Source organism: Anguilla anguilla, chromosome 9 (genome assembly GCF_013347855.1).
Source record: "Anguilla anguilla isolate fAngAng1 chromosome 9, fAngAng1.pri, whole genome shotgun sequence".
Lineage (NCBI taxonomy): Eukaryota > Metazoa > Chordata > Actinopteri > Anguilliformes > Anguillidae > Anguilla > Anguilla anguilla.
Window position 1 is genome coordinate 46,634,714 of NC_049209.1, and position 20,776 is coordinate 46,655,489.

General features: G+C 42.7%; 4 protein-coding genes across 4 annotated transcripts; all 4 read left to right on the forward strand.

The window, feature by feature from the left end:
• The first annotated feature begins 2,619 nt into the window (after positions 1–2,619).
• LOC118236353 (syncollin-like) lies at positions 2,620–3,244 on the forward strand. The gene has a single exon (XM_035434641.1). It carries the CDS (start codon positions 2,658–2,660, stop codon positions 3,054–3,056), a length of 399 nt encoding a protein of 132 aa, XP_035290532.1. The 5' UTR covers positions 2,620–2,657; the 3' UTR covers positions 3,057–3,244.
• A 5,518-nt stretch (positions 3,245–8,762) lies between these two features.
• On the forward strand, positions 8,763–9,384 carry LOC118236639 (syncollin-like). Its single transcript, XM_035435165.1, has one exon. It carries the CDS (start codon positions 8,843–8,845, stop codon positions 9,236–9,238), a length of 396 nt encoding a protein of 131 aa, XP_035291056.1. The 5' UTR covers positions 8,763–8,842; the 3' UTR covers positions 9,239–9,384.
• A 2,339-nt stretch (positions 9,385–11,723) lies between these two features.
• LOC118236303 (syncollin-like) lies at positions 11,724–12,362 on the forward strand. The gene has a single exon (XM_035434554.1). The coding sequence runs from the start codon at positions 11,762–11,764 to the stop codon at positions 12,158–12,160; it is 399 nt and encodes a 132-aa protein (XP_035290445.1). The 5' UTR covers positions 11,724–11,761; the 3' UTR covers positions 12,161–12,362.
• Positions 12,363–15,356: 2,994 nt separating this feature from the next.
• gng8 (guanine nucleotide binding protein (G protein), gamma 8) lies at positions 15,357–20,496 on the forward strand. Its single transcript, XM_035432674.1, has 3 exons — positions 15,357–15,480; positions 18,786–18,899; positions 19,888–20,496. Exons 2-3 carry the CDS (start codon positions 18,816–18,818, stop codon positions 20,014–20,016), a joined length of 213 nt encoding a protein of 70 aa, XP_035288565.1. The 5' UTR covers positions 15,357–15,480; positions 18,786–18,815; the 3' UTR covers positions 20,017–20,496.
• The last annotated feature ends 280 nt before the right edge of the window (positions 20,497–20,776 follow it).

Consider the following 20,776-nt stretch of genomic DNA (forward strand, 5'->3'; position numbering starts at 1 on the left):
AGCATTTGTTAGAGGAGTTATTTTGTCGATGTGGGAGCTACTTTTTATCCAAAAAACGTGGTATTCCAAATTAAGGGCAAAGAGCATTGCCTTGAGATTGAATCCAGGCCTAAACTGGAAAAGAGGGAGAGGGGTAAGGGCAAGACTCAGACGCTTTGCCTGCCACAGGGAACCAAGGAAGGAAATTCAGTGCTGACTTTGCATCTCTTTAAATTCAAGTGTACTGTATTTGTCACAACGGGACAATCTCAGATGTAGAGGTTATGATGATATGTTGTGCTGTTCTCGTCCATCTCCTCCATTTCCCATTGCTCTCATCCCCTTTATCGAAAACAGGGGGGGCAACATCCCAAACCTCACAGCTCAGGCGCTGGCCAATCGCAACGCGCCAGTGTGCACGGAGACACACACATACACACACACACAGACACACACACACGGGTACAAACACACACACACACACAGGGACACACACACACACACACACACACACCTACATACACACATACACACACACACGGGCACACACACACAGACACACACACACGGGTACAAACACACACACAAACACAGGGACACACACACACACACACACACCTACATACACACATACACACACACGGGCACACACACACAGACACACACACATGGGTACAAACACACACACACACACACAGGGACACACACATGGGTACAAACACACACACACACACACACACAGGGACACACACATGGGTACAAACACACACACACACACACACAGGGACACACACATGGGTACAAACACACACACACACACACACACACAGGGACACACACATGGGTACAAACACACACACACACACACACACACACAGGGACACACATGGGTACAAACACACACACACACACACACACACACACAGGGACACACATACACACACACACACACATGTAAATCAACTAGCATGGACACATGCACGCGCACACACACACACACACAATCTATCACATGCACACGCACAAACTACACACACATATATGGATATGTGTGTATCTATCTCTATCTCAAACACATATCCACATATGCACAAACAGACATTCACATTTGACAATACAATGAATCGTATAAGTCACACATCTTATAAACGCATATGCAGAACCATACAAAAGAGAAAACCAACATACAGATATATACATTTAATATAAAGAACACCAGAGTGAGTTCAGGCTTGAAGTCCCCTTTCATTACATCTTAATAAATGTGCCTTTTGATTTAATTTATTTACAATTGATCTCTTTATGTATCTATTTATTTCGGTTGTGTAAAATTATTTTTTTTCTGGCAATGGTTTACTATTTCAGTGTTTATGTATTTATATGTTAATTTACATGTAATTATTTAAGTAATACCTGTTTGTTTATTTGCCAATATGTGCTAGATATTTATTGATCTTATTTATTGAATTTTATTTTCTTCATTTTGAGGGTTTTTTCATTTCTGTGTCGTCTTACTTTTCTGACTTGGTGCCAACGTGCTGCTTTGAGGTGTTATCTACCATGGGTTTGTATCATTAATTAAACCCCTCTATATTTTAAAGAAACATTTGACCACGAGTTCTATTCTCTTTTTGCATTTCTGAACTTGTTTGCATGTACATGCAAATTGATGTACACACAAATTATACCAATATAATTACATACATAATTTGTATGTTCTTTGTATGCATCTTTGTGTACATCACACATATAGAAACAAAAAGGATTTTCCGAATCATGCATGAATGCAGAGGTAATCATACAACACCCACTGCCTTTCCTTTCCTTTGCGTTAAAATGTACGCAACTCCTGAAAATGTACCGTGCATTCAGGGATTTCACTGAAAGGGAACCCCTCTTTGCCAGACCACTCACATACTGGTTTTGCTTGGGGCAGAACCGAGGGACACAGGGCTTGATTTGCTCATTCAGGAATTGGAAAAGAAGCCCCAGAATTCAATAAGCTAATGGCCTACCCGACAGGCCAAAGCAATAACAACTGCAAGCAGCGAGGTGCTGCGCATCACGGAAACACTGAATGCAGTCTCTGGTTCTGAGAAGTAACTGCATTGATTTCACTTCTTCAGAGTACAAAAAAAGACACATGCTTCATACGCTATTAAATATTGCCCTTGAAAAGTCAAATTATTTGTGATTTTAATAAGTAGGCATGCCCAACGATGGACTGCCGACCTGTCCAGGGTGCATTCCTGCGTCTCCCCCAGTGCATGCTTGCATAGGCTCCAGCACCCCCACTCCTCCATGACCCTAACCAGGAATAAACAAGTTACATAATGGATGGATGGACAATCTATCAAAAAAAGGTTCAGTCACGTGGTTTCTCTCATCCATGTGACTGATTGGGTATCAGTTGCTTTTAGAGATATTTAATTCTATCGCCTACCACTTTAATCTTCATTCTCATTTTCTGAAAAAAAAAAGTCACTGAAGAAACTGAATAACACATTTCATTTTTTTTATCTAGGCAAACGTAGCCTTGATTGCAGCTGCTTCGCAGGCACTGAATTCCCCAGACAGAGATACCGCTATCAAATGCAAATTTAAAAAAAGATTTTTTTAAAGGTTTGTGGAGTATTTAAGTCGGAGTCGCTCTGGTCCGGAGAGGTGCACACGCGAAAATGAGGGTGGCAATCGTGGCGTTGTTTCTGTGCGCGGTCTGGCCGGAGGGCCTGGACGCCCAGTGCCCTGACCCGGCCCTGCTGAAGGACTCCAGCAACGTGAAGCTGTGCGCCCGCCTGTTCGAGAACAGCCACTATTACAACGAGCAGAGCTGTGGCGGCCGCTACCTGGACGTCTACCCCGGCGACGACCAGCCCATCCTCCCGTACGTCTGGAACAACCGCATCTCCTCGCTGGTGGTGTCGCGGCAGTGCAGCCTCACCGTGTGGTCGAAAACCAAGAAGGAGGGGAAGAAGAAGAAGTTTGGCGCGGGTATCCAGTACCGCCTGAAGGACGTCGGCCAGGGCCTGTTCGGAAACTGGAACGACGACATCTCCGGCTACTACTGCGAGTGCTAGCCGGCGAATTAAAAAAAAAAAAAAAAACGAAGAAAGAGCGGGAGGAGAAAAGAGGTCCGTGGAAAGACGGGATGGGGAGGAAGAAGAGAAGAGTGACGCCGCACAGAGCAAAGGAAGCCACGCTGTCCTAGCAGGTGTGGACAGGAACGCGCAATGAAATGTAAATCACATTAAACGTCTGCAACTAAGAAAAACGGAGCAAATTGTTTTCATTTTTTATGCTTAACTTAAATTGTGGTGTTCTGTTTTTATGAGTGAAGACAATTCCCTTGTGGGTCTGTAAATATAGGCCTACTACTAATTAGTGTTGGGTTCAGTTCAATTCAGTCAGTTCAGGGAATGGACTGAATTTCAGTTCATGAACCAAAAATGCCCATAGCCTACTGCTTAATGAGGAATTTTATATAAATGAATTTCAGTTCATTTCCAGAACCCAGTGAAATTGAATTCCACCCAAAGGTGACACCAGGTACACTCATTGGCTGAAAGACCAGAATGTATAACTGATATTATGTTGTACACCCTTGTATCTTTTTTTTTATCATGTTCAAAAACAGGCAAACAACAGAGAGGGCATCTACTCCCCCTAGGGGTGGCAACTGTAACAGTCCACCTCAAGATTAGCGGATGCCGTAGTCCGACTCTGTACACTGAAGATGGCAATACATCCAATGGCCACACGAGAGAGCTATTTGCCCATAGATTCAATCCGTCATTTCTTCACTGCACCTGTAACGGACACAATGCACACGCGCATTCACCAGACCACACGTCAGGAAAGCAGTTCACAGTCAGACTATATTCATACTGTACATCTTATGGAAATAAGTTCCCCGGGTACTGTCTGGGGGGGCAGGTGCTAAAAGGAAGAATACTTATATCAGGTCCTGTCCATAGTGGTTGGGCCATTACAACTGATCCTGGATCAGAATCAAAACATTATACTTACACCTTTAGAAAGAGGGCTGGGGTGGGTTGGATAATGCATTGTAACCAACAGGCAGAAAATGCTGGAAGATTGAACCATACAAAGCAAAGATAAAGCATATAAACGCCAAGTGCTCACAGTAGACAAATAACAACTCAACAGTACATGTGAAGCTATGTGCACATACATAGCTATATTGAGGAAATACACACACTACCAATGCATTATACTGTGTGAACAATTACAAATATCTAAATGTCATGGTTTTGGCTGATACCACCATTTCTTTTCCTTCTGCGCCTTTTCTTCAGTTATTACGGCCATTGGTTTTTTTATGCACCTTTTCTTCAGTGATTACGGCCTTTGAGTTGATTGAATTATACACCTGCAAATTTCTTTTTACAATTTGCACCTGTTGGCGTTCTATTTAAACCCCGAGCAAGCCGATAAGCTTTGTTTCAGTGTCACTTATGTTGCACGAGAGCCGGTATTCTGCCAAGCGAGCGGTAAAGGTAAAGGTAAAGGTAAAGGTAAAGGTAAAGGTAAAGGTAAAGGTAAAGGTAAAGGTAAAGGTAAAGGTAAAGGTAAAGGTAAGGTAAAGGTAAAGGTAAAGGTAAAGGTAAAGGTAAAGGTAAAGGTAAAGGTAAAGGTAAAGGTAAAGGTAAAGGTAAAGGTAAAGGTAAAGGTAAAGGTAAAGGTAGTTGCGATATTGGATTGTTGTGGCTATAAAATTAGCACAACATTCTTTAGCTTAATAGGTTGTTGGCAACAAGTTGGTGCCACAATCTAAACTCTTTCTGAATTCTTTCTTTAGGGTGTTACTTTTTCAGCCTCGGTTCGAGGTCTGTATTCTTTGAGTTGCCCCGTTTTCTGCTCCGGCAGTTTTATTTTCAGAGTTCATGGTCCTTAAAGCTTTAGTTTTTTTTTTTTTACCCAGTACGTGGGTTGTGTAGAGCTTTTCTTTTGGGATACTCTCCCTAAGGAGTATTGTTTTCCTTTCCCTTATTTTTCCACTGGCCTTGTCTCTTGAGACTTTGTGGCTATTTTACCTCTGGTGAATAGCTTAAAGAACCCCCTGTTCAGTCACGGTTGGTCTCCCAAAACCCCCACTCAATCACACTAAAAGCTTTGGACAATACCAGCCAGCAATATTCAGTGAAATTTATTAACATTGTTCTGTAAAGCCCATATTTAAAAAAAAAAAAAAAGTTCAATTAGATATTCTCAAAAAATATTATAAAGATTTAAACAATGTATAGAAAAGTCAAATTATCAATAACAGCAACAACCATAATCTTTCATAATATTCCTTCATGGATTTATTATACTTGTACTTATATAACAAAAAATTGTTCCAACTGCAGTTGCAATCCCAGACTTAACAAGCTGTTCATTTTTCTTAGTTTGATGCTTTCCATGTTTTGAGGGATTATTTACTCTATTAAGCCTCATTATGTCAGAAATTGCTGTGCATGCCATTAAGAACAAAAGTCCCATATTCACGTTGTGCTTATTGTGCTGCATTGCAAACAAATACATACAAAGAGGTCCATTACTTTAACTGATCAAATTTAAGACTGAGGTGAATCAGTAAGCTCCTAACTGGTGAAAGAGGGGGGCAGCTGGCCACTAATCAAAGACAGAGCAAATGATAACGAGCCAAGCCTGCATTGTGCTGATCAGTTTGAGGGGAGAAATTAAGAAAGAACTTAAACACATGTGTTCAGTAACCTACTTAGGAGGCTATTGATTCACCAGATTTTAATTTGATCAGTTAAAAAAAGTGTTACCTCTTTTTATATAATTGTTTAGCAAAATATCACAATAAGCACAATGTGAACATGAAGCTTTTATTCTTCATGGCATGCAGAACTATTACTGACAATGTGGCTTTAGAGGGTAAATAGTCCCTCTAAACATGACAAGCATCTAATTAACAAAAAATAACAACTTGTTAAAATTCTGGGATTGCAACTGTGCATGGAACAAAAACCAACATACACAGGGGGGCCTGATAACTGAGTTTGGGAACTACTGTGGTCAATTTAAAAAAAAAAAAAAAAAGGTCAGCAAGGTGTAGCAAATCTACTGACATTGACGCATCAAATAATGAATTTATAGATTTGACACATCAAATAATTAATTTATAGATTTGCTACTGTCCTGAAAAAAATCTGTAGGCTGTATAACTTTTCCTTGTAGTTGTGCCTTTTTCCACTGACCTTGAGAATTCTGTTTGGGGTGTTCCCCTCAGATCCACTTTCACCTTGGGTCTGCACCTGCTGCACTCAGTCCTGCCAGAGGGGGCGCTGTGCCAGCTCTCTCTCCCAGCCCCTGAGAGCCTTCGGCAGTCACCTGGTTTGAGCAGGGCGCAGGTGTTATGCACACAGTTGCGTAAGAGCGGGTGAGGTAAGAGCGTAGGACAGATGCGCAGGTTCACACGCCCCTCCTCCCCCCCCCCCGACTCGAGTAGCCGCCGCGGAATGGCAGTTTTGCACGCCATCGCAACCCGCCACGCCAAGCCGCCACCCCTCTCTGCCCTCAGCTGGGCGACAGAAGCGTGCTGGGGAAACCGCAACTCTTTCAAACAGAACAGTATGCCAGTGCCGTACACAAAGACATTCTGACGCACCTGCACAATGGAAACGCACACGCGCGCGCAAGTCAACATTACATGCAGGAGTCAACACTGCGGCTTCCCTACACACACTTTCTGTTTGCCCTGGCTTACACACTGTACACACGCTACAACTACTGACATGTGAAGAAGCAGCTTCCTCCACGCTGCCCTGCGCCTATGCTAAAGGAGTTGTGCTAAGAGTGTGTGTGTGTGTGTGTGTGTGTGTGGTGTGTGTGGGGGGGGTCTCACTAGTTGCTGATGCGCTCTAAAGCAACAAGGTATTAATTAATTCTGTATTAATTAATTCAAGTATCCTGGAACAGTTTAGGTGTTTCCAACATAATATGCAGGGGAAGGAATAGGGTTAGTTGCACTGATCCTGGGTCAGTGGCTGGGGTCAGAGTATGAACAGAAATCCTCAGCGGACCTGAGTCAGATACTCTGCTATTAAATTTGTTATACACTGGCAAAACTCCTGCAGACTGTTCACAGTTTTAAACCAAGTTTCAAACAATATTCAGAAGACTATATGACATGTTTTTTTTTAATGTCCCCTTAAAAGTGTTTGTCCAGAGTGTGCGTACAGTCATAAAGGCTCTGGCTGAAACTGGTCTGTGTGAAGCACAGATAAGCTCTTTATCAGCACCCGAGGTCAGCCACTGCAGCCTGGTAAACAGACTTTACCTCACGCCTCAGACCAGTACTGCGAAATCACCCTTCTCCTTTAAAAGCCAAGAGGTTCTGATAAAAAAAACCCACAAGTGTCGTCCACGTAATAAAAAAAATGGAAAAACACAAATTAAAATTCATGTATGACTATAGCATATTAGCTATCTTTGGATTGTGGGGCCAAACAGCAGTCAGCAGACTTATCGCTGAACAATCATTCAGTCAATGAATCAATCAGTCAATAAATCAATCCCTGTTTTTGTAGCTATAGCATCCATTTACAAGTTGTCACAAGAGCTTCACAGTCAGCCTATTTGACTACAGTAGTTTTAAGGCCATATAGCTTAAGAAGCTCATAACTCAATCAGGGTATACACACACATACAGGTTAGACAGGCCAGAAAAGTACGTTTTGAATCTGATTTAAAACAGCATCTGATCATCTTGCAGTCCAGGGCCAAGTCATTTCAAAGCCGGAGAAACCAAAAGTGCCGCCTCGGGTTCTAAGCATCGAAACTGTGGGTATAATACAGCGCTGTGGGGTGCCCCTCGCCCCCACCCCTTGGGCCAGAAAGGCCTACTGTAGGGTTGCACTGTAACTGACCAGTTACGGCTGCAGCGCTCATCAAAACTAATTTCATCCACCTATACAGTCAGTTGTAGGCACAGGCAACAAGCGTGATTGGACGGCTGGGGCATCACTGAATGGAGGGAGGGGAATGAATGCGTTGCACCCCTGATGGTCGGCAACAAACGTGACTAACCTGGAAAAATAGAGCATAAATTCAATAAGCATAAATTCAATAAATTGATGATAAAAATTTTTTCTTTCCATTCTTTGCTTTAACATAATTGATATACCGTGTAAAAGATGCAACCATTTTTTGTTTGTCTTGCATTTTTTCCAATAAATAATGAATATTTAGCAGCGTGCAGTTAACATTATTTGGAGTGCCAATTATGCTTATCATTGAAAAAGTATCATCGAGGGCAATCATCGAAACATTTCATCTAAATTATTTCTGACTCCCTGCTTCAACTTTCCTCATTGAGACGTACACTTGAAGGAACATAGGGAACGATTTCTGAAGGCCAAGAATCAGATTATCCTGTTTTTTGCGATTTCTTTTTGTCCTTAGTTTGTGTTGCATAGTAGATATTCGTGAGCATGCACTGTGACACAATAAAGCAAGATTATTGTTATTATTATTATTATTATTATTATATTCAGCAAATCACATTAAATGTCTGTAACTGTTGCCTACTTCACAACTTTATAATCCCGACAACGCAACTTCTGCATAACTGCATTATATACGTTCGTCGACCGTTACATCAGAGGCGCGCTCGCACATTTGGCGACCCTGTGCGCTGTGAAAACTCAGAGAAAGGCCCACCTGCTTTAAGAACCTCATTATCGTTACCCTGTAAAAGTTATCAGCGGACGTATAGGCCTTATGTTTGACATACATCACAATCGCAGGCATTCTTTATCTGGGGCTGAGGAGAATATTTAAGTGAGAGCATCCATCGAAGACGTCCACACACAAGACGGAGGTTTTCGCAAACATGAAGGTGCACGCTGCTCTGCTTCTCTTCGCCGTGTCCATCGCGTGCCTTCACGCGCAATGCCCAGACCCAGGGTCGTTGAAGGATGCCGCTGGCACGAAGGTGTGCGCTCGCATGTTCGAGGACAGCCACTACTACTATGAGCAGAGTTGCGGAGGAGACTACCTCGACACTTACGCGGGCGACGACTACCCCTTTATGCCGAAAAACTGGAACAACCGCATCTCCTCTCTGGTTGTGTCGAGGTCCTGCAGTCTGACAGTGTGGGAACGCAGTAGGAAGGAGGGAAACAGGCGCAAATTCACTTCGGGGATACAGTACCGCCTGAAAGACGTCGGCCAGGGTCTGTTTAGCGATTGGGACAACGACATCTCCGCATACTACTGTGAGTGTTAACAGCCGAGGGACTGCGCAAAGACGAGGATGGACGTGGAAGAGAAGAAGCGCGACACCCTGCCTCCATATTATCATTGTACGTTTAAAAGACATGCTACATATTCTTCGAGGTTTGCGCACAAATAAAACTTCAACTGCTCTCTTCATTTGCCATCAAAATCCTGGTCTATTTGGTCACGGCATATTCTCAAAAGAAATAAAATATGATTTAATCGAAAAGCAGGACACTGCCTTGTTAAACCGATAGAAGGTCACTGGGTCGACGGATGCTTGGGAGAAAATCAGAGAAATAGTTGATTGTACCACTTTTGGTTGGGGGTAATCGATTGCCCTGTGTAGTTTATCTTAATTTAAAAAGATGCACACAATTATAACAGACTGTATAAAGAAGAATCCCAGTGAACCGCAGGATTTTGCAACAGCAACTAACCCACAGGTAGCTCCACTGGTCCACCGTAAATGGTAATTAACACCGCCACAGCGGGTATTTTTCTATTTTATGTGTTCTGCGCACCCCAGGCTGCGCGGAGTCATTCATTATTCATTATCGCCGACGGCATCATTAACATGTTTCCCTGCGAAGTCAAGCCTTGCTGCTGATTTGCAATGGCTCACTGCGTGAAAGCCCCGACTAATTCGGCCCATTTTTTACGCGACACTGTTATGTCTTATCCGTGGTTTTGTAGAAAACCGTCTGCGGTATTTTGTGACAGTCACCATTATATCTGACTTGGACTCAGAAGCATACCTTCAAATAGTGAAATGAAGTGTCATGGACAACACCCACAAGCTTCAAAGATCAAATATCTGCCAGATGTATCAACAAGTTTATGCAATAAGGCTTTCAAAACCTATGATTAAGCCAATACGAATTTACATTTTTATGGCATTTAACTTTGTGATTAGACAATTACATACACTGACCACACCCAATATGATGACGTACAAGGTGTGCTACTTTATCATTTGTATATGGAATGCATGAGACTTCTGCTATGTGAACCTACTTATATGCAAATGTATAGGTTATATAACCCAATGACAAAAGGCTTTCGTACACATATGTGACTGTGTTGGCAAGCACTTGTATGGTCGCCACACCTTTTAAACCAGTTTTATTATTTTTTAAAATTATTAATAGGATATCCAAATGATGTTGCACTGTGAATTTCAAATGTTAAGATTCTTGGTAAGAGACCAAGAGAAACAGCTTTAAACTGCATTGACGTAGAAGAGAGATGCACCTCTTATTTGCCAGGTTAATTAAACACAACATGGTCATCACATACAAAAATGAAACAACTTTCTTTGAAATACAAATGGAGCAGAACTCTCCATATCTGGCCTTTGGGCCACTTTTATAACTTGATTAATGCTTGGACTGGACATATCAATCAAACTGAATCTTGGTTTTCCTCACAGGGTAAACATGGATGATGTTTGCGGAGCTGGTGGACAGAGTGGAGGAATAGGCCACATGACTTCAATGGCTTTCAAAGTCATGGCTTAAATGTATTTTTTTTAAACTAAATGCATAGGTACACCTTAAGTTCGCTTTGTGAATCAGAAAAGGTGGTTACTGGTGCACTACCATCAATATTAACATAAATATATTATCCAGTATTCTATTGAATAAACACATTGAATTGTGTATGAGTAAACACACCATTTGGTAATACAGAATATGTTGCTAGCTCATGAAGCTAAGTAACTATATGCACCCAACATTGGTCAGGCAGTCAGTGAAAAGCAAGGCCATGAAGAGGTTTCTTAAAAGTACTTTGGGCAAAAAAAGGCTTGGTTCTGTTTCATCATAAAACTATCTACTGAATATGTACAGCAAATGTGCACATCCCGCATTTTGTCCATTGTGGAGGCCTTCCAGCAAATTCCAGCAAAGAGCAAAACTGTCTGTCAATACTGCCTGCCATAGGGCAGGGACTCCCAAACACAGGGGCCTCAGACAAATGGAAGATAAATCATTGTATTAAAAATATTTTACATATATTCCCATATTTCGTAAATAGCCTATTTTTGTCTTCCAGTTAAAAATACACAGTGTCCCATTGATACGACCTGGCTAATATTACGACCACTGTAATTTGTCACGTGTAGGCTATATTGTGGTAAATGCAGGTAAGGCTGAGGCGAAGAGGATGGACATAATTGTGATTCGCGTGAAGAATTAAAGGAAGGTCAATGAATGTGTGGCAAAGTGCACTGTGTGATGCAAATCGCATACATCATTTAATATTATGTTGAGAAGGGGCTACTAAAAAAATCAGCAAAGTACTGCTACACATTAATGGAGCAGTTGTGTTTGCTTTATTTGGATGCAAAATAAACATATTATGAAAAAAATTAAACACACATCTTTTTAGTGGACAAGAGCAACCTTGATTGTAGGCCAAACAGGTGTTTAACTCCCATACAAAGGTGCCAGTATCGTTTTAATCGCGTATATATACACCGCATTAAAAGCAGATTTTGTGGCCATTGAGTGTTCACACAGACACGAGCAAAATGAGGGTGCTGATCGCTGTGGCGCTTCTGTGCGCGCTCGGCCTCCCGGGATTGAGAAGTCAATGCCCCGACCCCGGCTCCTTAAAAGACCCCGAGGGCACTAAGCTGTGCGCGCGGGTGTTTATAGACAGTCACAAGAACAGTTCTCTGAGCTGCCTGGGCGAGCACATGAACGTGTACCCCCAAGACGATTACCCGATGCTTTCGCGAAGTTGGAACGACCGCATCTCCTCCCTGGTGGTGTCCCGGTTCTGCACTCTCACCGTCTGGTCACGGACGAAGAAGGAGGGGAACCGGCGGAAGTTCAGGGGAGGGGTCCAACCCCATCTGAAGGACGTGCGCATGGGCCTGCTCAGAAACTGGAATGACCAGATCTCCGCGTTTTATTGCGCGTGCTAGCCGCGTCCAGACCCAGCGGACCGAAGAGGGACACGTGCAGAACGAAGAGGACAGGCATAATTGTGACTCGCGTGAAGAATTAAAAAAAGGTCAATGAATGTGTGGCGACGTGCGCTGTGTGATGGAAATGCATTAAATGTCTGGAAACTGCACGTCTAGTTTAATAATAAAAAATGAACAAGCAGATGATTGCTGACGGAAATATAGTTGTGTGGTTCATGTCCAATTTTAAAAAACTGACCAGTTCAACATTTTTCATAAAAAGTTTTTCGGTGCTATTGCAAAACCTGATCTTTAATTTCTTTCTTCACTCGCTGCTGGAATTTATCAGTTTATGACCATTGTACAGCCTTATTTTACCACACCACACCACACGATTAATTATTGAAGAAGGTCAGAGAGTGTCTGTTCTGTATAACCTACCCAAAGGCAGTTATTAACTGAAGTTATGTAACTGGGCTTTATTCTAGTGTTAAGACTGGCCAATGCTTTCATTATACTTAAATACTGAGTGCATGTAGCGCCTCGATGATGTATTAATTTTCGCAAAGACGAAATAGATTGTTGTGCATTGAACAATAACATGACACAGCAAATATGCATACACCAATGCAACAATAAAATGAACAGATTTTATTTTAGGAACTTTTATTGTTTAGGAACTGTGATCAAACAGAAGAAACAAACCCCGTTTGGCAGTAATTAATCCCACACACGCGCACCAAGCCCAGATCTGGCCACTCCCCTTTCGGCTGAGTGTCAACACTGTTAAGGTTTCACATGTTGCACCTGCTGATCTAAATGTCACACGTAATACAGACTTTCCTCCGATCTGCTTAGCATTCCCTTCTGACAGTAATGACGCATTCATACATAAGTGGTTCCTGGGTATGAACCTGCGTCATAAAGGACCACGCCACATCACTGCGTAAAAACCATTTCCAATTCTATGGAATATGTATTGTCAGAAGGAGCACCTTTGTAATCCTTTAAGTGATTATTTCAAGTCGAAGGTAATGCTAAATATCATTGTCACATAAGTTAACTGGTTAAATTTGAAGTGTGCCCCCCCCCCCCCCCCCCCCCAAAAAAAAAAAGTCAAGATCTGAAGAACGATGTAATCGCATTTTGTTAACTCTCAAAATACTTTAATTATAGAGCCTGTAATTCCTTAACTCACATTGTAGAAAGTAATAATGAATAAACCGTAATTAGTAGTTACTATTTAATGTCGGGGCTTTCGCTGTTTTCTGGGTTTCAGCGACGGGGACGAGGGCGTAAGATAATGGTGATATTATGTGGCTGGCTGCCTCCTCTCCCCGCTGTGCCTTTGGACCAATAAACAGCCAGCAGCATTGCCTAATGAGGCGCTTGGCATTAAGCCACCCGTGAACAGGCTCCGTGCCCCCTGCAGGCCCTGAACTTAAAGCTTGTGATGAGGAGGACTTGAGGGGGGCATGACTGAGAGAGCAAGAGAGAGAGAGAGAGAGAGAGAGGGAGGGAGGGAGCGAGGGAGAGAGAGACAGACAGACGGACAAACAGAGAGAGAGAGAAAAGCTCATCACCCAATGAGAAGCTTCTATTACATGTAGGTGCTCGCACTATTTAGTATGCCCAGACACCTGAAATTTTATTGTCCCAAAATATTTAAAAAAATGCCCAATCTTCAGTTGGTTCCCATAGGAAAGTTCAAGGCTTTTCCCAGAATACATACTTTAAAAAAAGCCCGTCTGTCATTGACTACGATAAATTTTCATTCTGAAACCTCCTCTGATAATCTTTTTAATCCACGCCATTTGGTGGATATTCTCAGTCAGGCAACCCGAACCACTTTGTCAAAATTGACAGTGCGAAAACATCGTGCTCCACTTCACATAAAATCATGCGCTTCCTAGAACTTCACAAAATGGAAGTTGCTGTGTTGACACACACTTGAATTCCAGCAGACCAAAGTGCCAAAGCTTCTGCTTTTAAAGACAGGTGGTAGCACTTCCTGATGATAAACTAATTGTGTGCGCTTGATTAGCAGTACCTGGCTCTAATTGTCTTCTTAACTGATATGGAAACAGTAAGGATACACATTTTCCCACACATGGCTACTGCATGTTGGCTTATTACAGTCAAATCAATTATGACAAAGCAAATTTTTGTGTTATAAATCTCGTGAGGTTAGATTTACCTACTGTTACTGGACTTGAGGACTAGATGAGGGTCAATTGACCTAATATAAAGAGGTTTTACTTTTCTTTTCACATCACCGTAGACATATTTTTAAATAGCCTAGGCTATTTTCCTCAACGTTCAGGACAAAATTCTTCTTTCATATTTTTATTATAGTTGTGCATGGTAATGTTTTTGCTGCATACTTTCACAGATATGCATAACTGTTTTCAATCTTATTGGCATCTAAAGATGTAGAGTTAAAGTTATTTCAAATTCTCCTTTGCCCCAAGTGTGATATAGAGGTATTAGTACTCAGGGTCATTGGCTGTTTTGATGAAACATGCATACCGTTCATTTTTACCTTCAGTAAAATAAGCAGCCATGTTTCCCCCACCAACTTCCTGTCAGTGTTGTCACTGTACTCTGCCTCCTCAGCTCAAAGCCTGTGATGTCACTAAATCCCATTGTGATGTCACTAAATCCCATCTGATGTCTTCAGATGCCAGGTGTGGAAGGTTGGGTGTAATGGTTCAGAGGATTGGGTTACACTTGCAGACTGTGCGTGCGTGACTGTGCAATATGCACTTGGGTGCTGGTTATAGTTGGCCTGTGATTGGGTGCCCACTGGAAGCTGTGTTGAAGGGTTACAGCACCTTTGGGTCATACTGAAAATGGACAGCCTCCCCACCCGATGTGACTATCTCCTGTCTGTTAAATAAATGTAGAAGCATGTCGTAATTGCTCTGCAGAAGAAATGCTATTCATTTAATCCGTCGGTACACAGGCCAGTATTCCCATAGTAGTTTGTCACAGCCCAGGGTGATGCACTGTGGGAGAAGGTTGCATTTCCACACCACTGAAGCAAGATCCCAAACTGGGGGGGTGGGGGTGGGGGTGGGGGTGCAGGTGGGGGGGAGGGGGGGGCAGTTCTCGCACTAATTGTGAAGAGGAGGCGACCTTTCCAGTCCCGCCCCCATCCCCCTCACCCCCTCACCCCCCACCCCCCAACCCCCCCACCCTCCCTGCTCTCTACCTGCCTCCGCAGCTGTGACTTGGGGGCCAGTGAACCAGAGGAGAGCCGCGTGCGGAACATAAGCTCCACACCTCCATCCTCGGGACCATCGGCTCGACCGCGGCGCGCCTCTGCTCTTTGGGCGGTGAGTGATCCGGTCGCCGCCTACCGCTAACGCCGCCGCGCGGGGCTAGCGCTCGCTGGCTTTGCAATGGGCACGAGACAAAGACACGCTGGAACCGCGCGGGAGTGTGTTGTCTGTGTGCGTCTGCTGCCCTTATCGATCATCATATGCAGGGCGACGACATGTGCATTGCAGCTAGCTAAAATAAATTGTGTGTTCATTTTTTAAAAATCTGTGAATGTGTGGAATTAGTGATTTCGTCAGCGATGAACTTTGGATTGAAAATTGGCATCAATAGGCACCAAGAAGGAAGCAGATTCGAAGCCCTTAAAGGTTTCATGAACTCTTTTTGCTATTTTCATCAATTTGGGCTCTTTGTAATCACCTGACTGCATAATATTAAATAATGTGTTTTCAGCAGAACAAACGGGATAATCCCACAGAGTATCTATATTAGATAACTGGAGGAAAAGTGGAGGGATGTTAAGTATCTGCAGATGACACAAACCTTTAATATAATCCAGACTTCCTAGTGCTCCCATAAAAACATCACCTCATAGCGCATGCAGAATATCAGAGATGCACGTTCACAGGTGCTGTTCAAGTCTTTTACTTTTCCACTTTGACCAGGGGCTTTTCACTGCTGCAAAACTAAAAAAAAAAAGTATTCTAGTAGTAATCTCAACAAGTATTTTAGTCTTATCAACTTAAAACTCATTTCTATTAGTTCTTGCTTAATAAGACGCAAATATTGCCAATGAGGCGAGACAGTTTGACTCATTTCAAGATTTGCCAACGGGGTAAGAAATTTTCACTTGTCAAGCACACAGTAACTTAAAACAAGGTAATATTTTCTACTTGAGAGAATAAAATACAAGACTAAAACACTTGTTTAAACACACTATTATTATTATTATTATTATTATTATTATTATTATTAATAATAATTTTTGCAGTAGTCTGTATGCACACTAGTGCGGAACGTTAGAGGAGAATTTGAGGGACGGGAGCAGTATAATGCTGGTAGACCTCTCCTCACCCCCTCCCTGAGCTGTAGCCAGACCCCCACCTTAACCCCCTCAAAACCTGCTGTGGAGCTCCTGCAGGGAGAAGGGAGGATAGATGCCATCATTAGCCTCCCCCTGCTAACCCGCGGGAGACCCACTGCGCCCTTCGACAATATCCTTTCAACTGAGAGAGCCATGCACTGTAGCAATGAGGGGGCAGTGGCTGGAGAGCTGGACCAGCAGATTTCACTTTTGTACCCTGTGTGTCAAATGAAAACTTCAGAAAAAGCAAAACAGCGCTAAATGTACGGAGAACCGAAAGGTTTTCGCTGCGCAGAAGAAAAAACGTCCAGAGGGATTTGGGTTCATTCCATTTAAATCCAATTAAAAATAATTGAGCCTTAATTCATTAATTGAAAAATGCCCATAATTATGCATGATCATTTTTTATTAATGGCAGGAAAGAGGTCCATGCGCAATTAAGGTTGTTAGAGGCTGCACTCTAAGGGTCCGGAGAGGAAGGCACCATATTGAGAGGAAGATCTCCAGCTGTGTATGCAAAACCAAGAATTATTATGACTCAGTGGCCTTCTTCTTAATAAGAAATGCATCAAGGCATAACGGTTTGAGAGTTCTTTTTTGGCGTCGTTGGTCTGTTCTTGTACACAGTGCTGTGTAGCAGAAGATGCTAATCTACATCACAGAAACATAACGGCTGTAATGCTCATACCCTTGCAACAAATGCAAAGAAAACTTAGCTCAACAGATTGAGAAAACAACTCTTTTATTTTTTAAACTCTCCTGGCCATTTGTTCTCCTACCACGTGGAAGATTTTCTCAAGCAAACGAGCACTGCTGGGCGGTGCACCCCAACCTGATTCGAAGGGTTACAGGTGAATTCTGGGATGTACTGTTGCATTGAGGTGAGGTGTTTGTGTAGCAGATTAGCCAGGCTCACCCGAGGGACCATCCTGCTGGCATGTTCCTACATGCTCTTCTGCCCCAGAGAGTTTCAGGGTACAAGGCAGAGCCAGCTGGGTCCAGCAGCCACCTACCCCTCCCTCACACACACGCCCGCACACACACAAACATGTGCATACACACATGCACGCACGCACGCACAAAAACATATGTACTCTTAAGCATGCGCGCACACACACATGCACACAAACACATGCATACACAAACACACACACACACACACACATACACACACCCACCCGCACACATACACGCACACATTTACTCACACACACACACAGTTCCCAGCTCCCTGGTGACACAGACACTGCATGGCCATACCCTGCCTCAAACATCCAGGCCTAGATCAACACCTTGGTGCTAAAAAAGGAATATCCAGGTGCAGATATCAGCGCTCACTGCTGAAGCCTTTGCAATAAATTCAGGAGAGCACAGGTGAGCGAGCTTGTGCTTTCCTCAAAAGCATGTTAGCCAGTCAGTCTCCCACAGCATCATGTCAGATGAAGGCACTTAACTGCTGCCTATCAGAATGACTTGCAGGTACTGAACTGTCCTGCAGGGTTTGCTGTTGTCCAGACTGACTGAGACCCTCCATTCCTTAAGCACTGCTAGACTCAATGATACATTATCCTGTCTATGTGTCTGTGTGGCACTGGTGCAGTCCGGATTCGATGCCAAACTGTGAAGCTCATCTATGTATTAGCCCAGTGCCGTGACAGCATATCCATTAGATCACTGCCTTATTAGCCTGTGCATAGGTTTGGGGGGAAATAGGGAGACACTTCGACCCCAATATTTTCATTTGAATCAGTCCCTATGCTAGTGATACCTAGCATTTGACGATACAAGACAAGGTATTCTAGCAGCGTGTCTCGCCCAAAGTTGAAAAGAAACCTACGCCTATGCTTAACTGTTTAAAAGTTCAAGATCACAAATATGTGAATGGAATGTTCTTGGCTGAACATTCTAATGGTGATATAACAATCACTACTGCTATTTTAAAGTAATTGAGTTCTAGAATACTGACTAATTTCAAAGAAATGAAAATCTACTCGTCAAAGGGTTAAGAGCTACCCAGCAGCCCCATGCTCTGTGCTTCTGAACCACAGGAGGTTCTGGTGTTACATAACATTTCAGAACTTCCATGAACACAGTATAGTACGAGGTCACAGCTTGAACATGTTTTGAGAAACTGGTGGGGCGGGGGGTATCAAATGTTTTGGTTTCAACAGTAGAGCGATAGAACATTCAGTGTTAGGAACGAAAGATTATGAGAAATTTTGGGATATGAATCTTGATAATAGGACAGCAGGTGAGGCTGCATTGTCTTTTTTCCAAAGTGTAACCAGGGCGTGACAGACAGCAAGGATGTCCAACAACATGGCCAAGATCGCGGACGCGAGGAAGGCAGTGGAGCAACTGAAGCTGGAGGTCAACATCGACCGGATGATGGTCAGTCAGTCCGAGCAGGGCCTAGATCCAGCCAATCAGAGCAGGGCCTAGATCCAGTCAGTCAGAGCAGGGCCTAGATCCAGTCAGCCAGAGCAGGGCCTAGATCCAGTCAGTCAGAGCAGGGCCTAGATCAAGTCAGTCAAAGCAAGGCCTAGATCCAGCCAGTCAGAGCAGGGCCTAGAACCAGACAATCAGAGCAGGGCCTAAATCCACTCAGTCAGAGCAGGGCCTAGATCCAGCCGACAATTCTCCTACACTCTTAGATACCAAAATAACAACCAAGTGCTTTTTTCCCCCTCACAAACAACTTGGAAAGTTCATTCTTTTGTGATTCAATGTCAAGGACAAATGTAGAGTGAAGCTGGAGTCAGTGGTGTCAGTCAGTGTCACAGGGATGGGGATGAAAGAAAAACCATTATTATCAATGAAAATGTATGATATTAACTATGTAATTAATATGCAGATATGTAAGTGATGATCTTTGCAAGCATGATTTTTTTTTTATTTTTCAAAGAAAGTTTTCAGTCTGAAAAGGCATTGACGTATTGTATTGACATATCTGTAGCTGTTTTTGCTGGAATAATAGTTAAAACACCATATTCTGTATATTATATTATATTATATTACGCAATCATTCAATTTAAGACCTTCTTATGGACAAGCATGTACAAAGATATAGGGACAATGCTGAACTCTGACCAAAAACAAACCCTAAAAGATAAGGTGGTTGAACAGTTTAAGATGATCTTCGAGCTTATTTTACATGATAGTTGAGCTTAGAGCTCACACTGAGTGTTAAATTTAGATTAAACAAACAAACACTGGTACCGAAAAGAAAATCGTGTCATTGTTCAAATACATACGCACCACTCCCTCTCCATTTTTACTGCTCCTCCATGATCTCCCTCCCTCCTTCTCTCTCTCTTTCCTCTCTTTCTCTCGCCCCCTCTCTTTCTCTCTCTCTCCCCCTCTCCCTCCCTCCCTCCAGGTGTCTAAAGCAGCAGCTGAGCTCTTGGCATACTGCGAGTCCCATGCTAAAGAGGACCCACTGGTGACCCCAGTGCCCTCTTCCGAAAACCCCTTCCGCGAGAAGAGGCTCTTCTGCGTCATTCTCTAACTGCAACAATCAACTGTCAATCAACAACACCAGACATCATTCAAATTCCCACCATCTTTTCTTCTTCTTCTTTTTTTCGGTCCCTCAGAGCACAGCCTATAAATATTCACCTGTTTCTCAGTGAACTTTGTATTTCCAGTTTGCTTTGTATTTATTGTTTGCTCAGTATCCTAGGAACCCATAAGTAACCTGTAAATAAAAATCTGTAAATCATATACGCGTTATGCTGCTTGCACACCCACAGTTCTCCGTAGCTGGAACGTAAATGAAACAGGATCACCGACGGTCTTAAGGGTGGGAACATCTCCACCATTTTGGAACCAAAAAATGAGTCGATGTATAAAATAAATGTATGAATGTAATTGTAAATGTTGCCAACAATACAAGAATGTGCGTAGAATTTTTGAAAATAAAAGTGTACAATAGATGGGTGAAACAGATGACTCAATGACTGCAATAAAAACCTGCTGCTTTTTTGGGGCAAAGTTCTTTTTGTCCAGCACTAAGCATATAAAAAGCTGCCCAGCTCTTCCTCATACCTGCCAGGGATTACTTATTAACTTCAGCGTGCAAACCCAATGAATTCACCGCTGAACATACTCATTTTAAGATGACATACTTATTTTATTAAAAGATGAAAAGGTTAAAAGATATTTTAAAGAATGGAAATTGTGGGTCGACAGAAAGGACCTTTGGTTTCAAAATGTTCAATATAAATTAAGCATGAATATGATGATGATGATGATGATGATGAAAATGA

Coding starts and splice junctions, on each gene's coding strand:
- LOC118236303 (XM_035434554.1), top strand. CDS start 11,762: ATGAGGGTGCTGATCGCTGTGGCGCTTCTGTGCGCGCTCGGCCTCCCG.
- LOC118236639 (XM_035435165.1), top strand. CDS start 8,843: ATGAAGGTGCACGCTGCTCTGCTTCTCTTCGCCGTGTCCATCGCGTGC.
- LOC118236353 (XM_035434641.1), top strand. CDS start 2,658: ATGAGGGTGGCAATCGTGGCGTTGTTTCTGTGCGCGGTCTGGCCGGAG.
- gng8 (XM_035432674.1), top strand. CDS start 18,816: ATGTCCAACAACATGGCCAAGATCGCGGACGCGAGGAAGGCAGTGGAG. Junction 18,900..19,887: donor TCAACATCGACCGGATGATG/GTCAGTCAGTCC, acceptor CCCTCCCTCCAG/GTGTCTAAAGCAGCAGCTGA.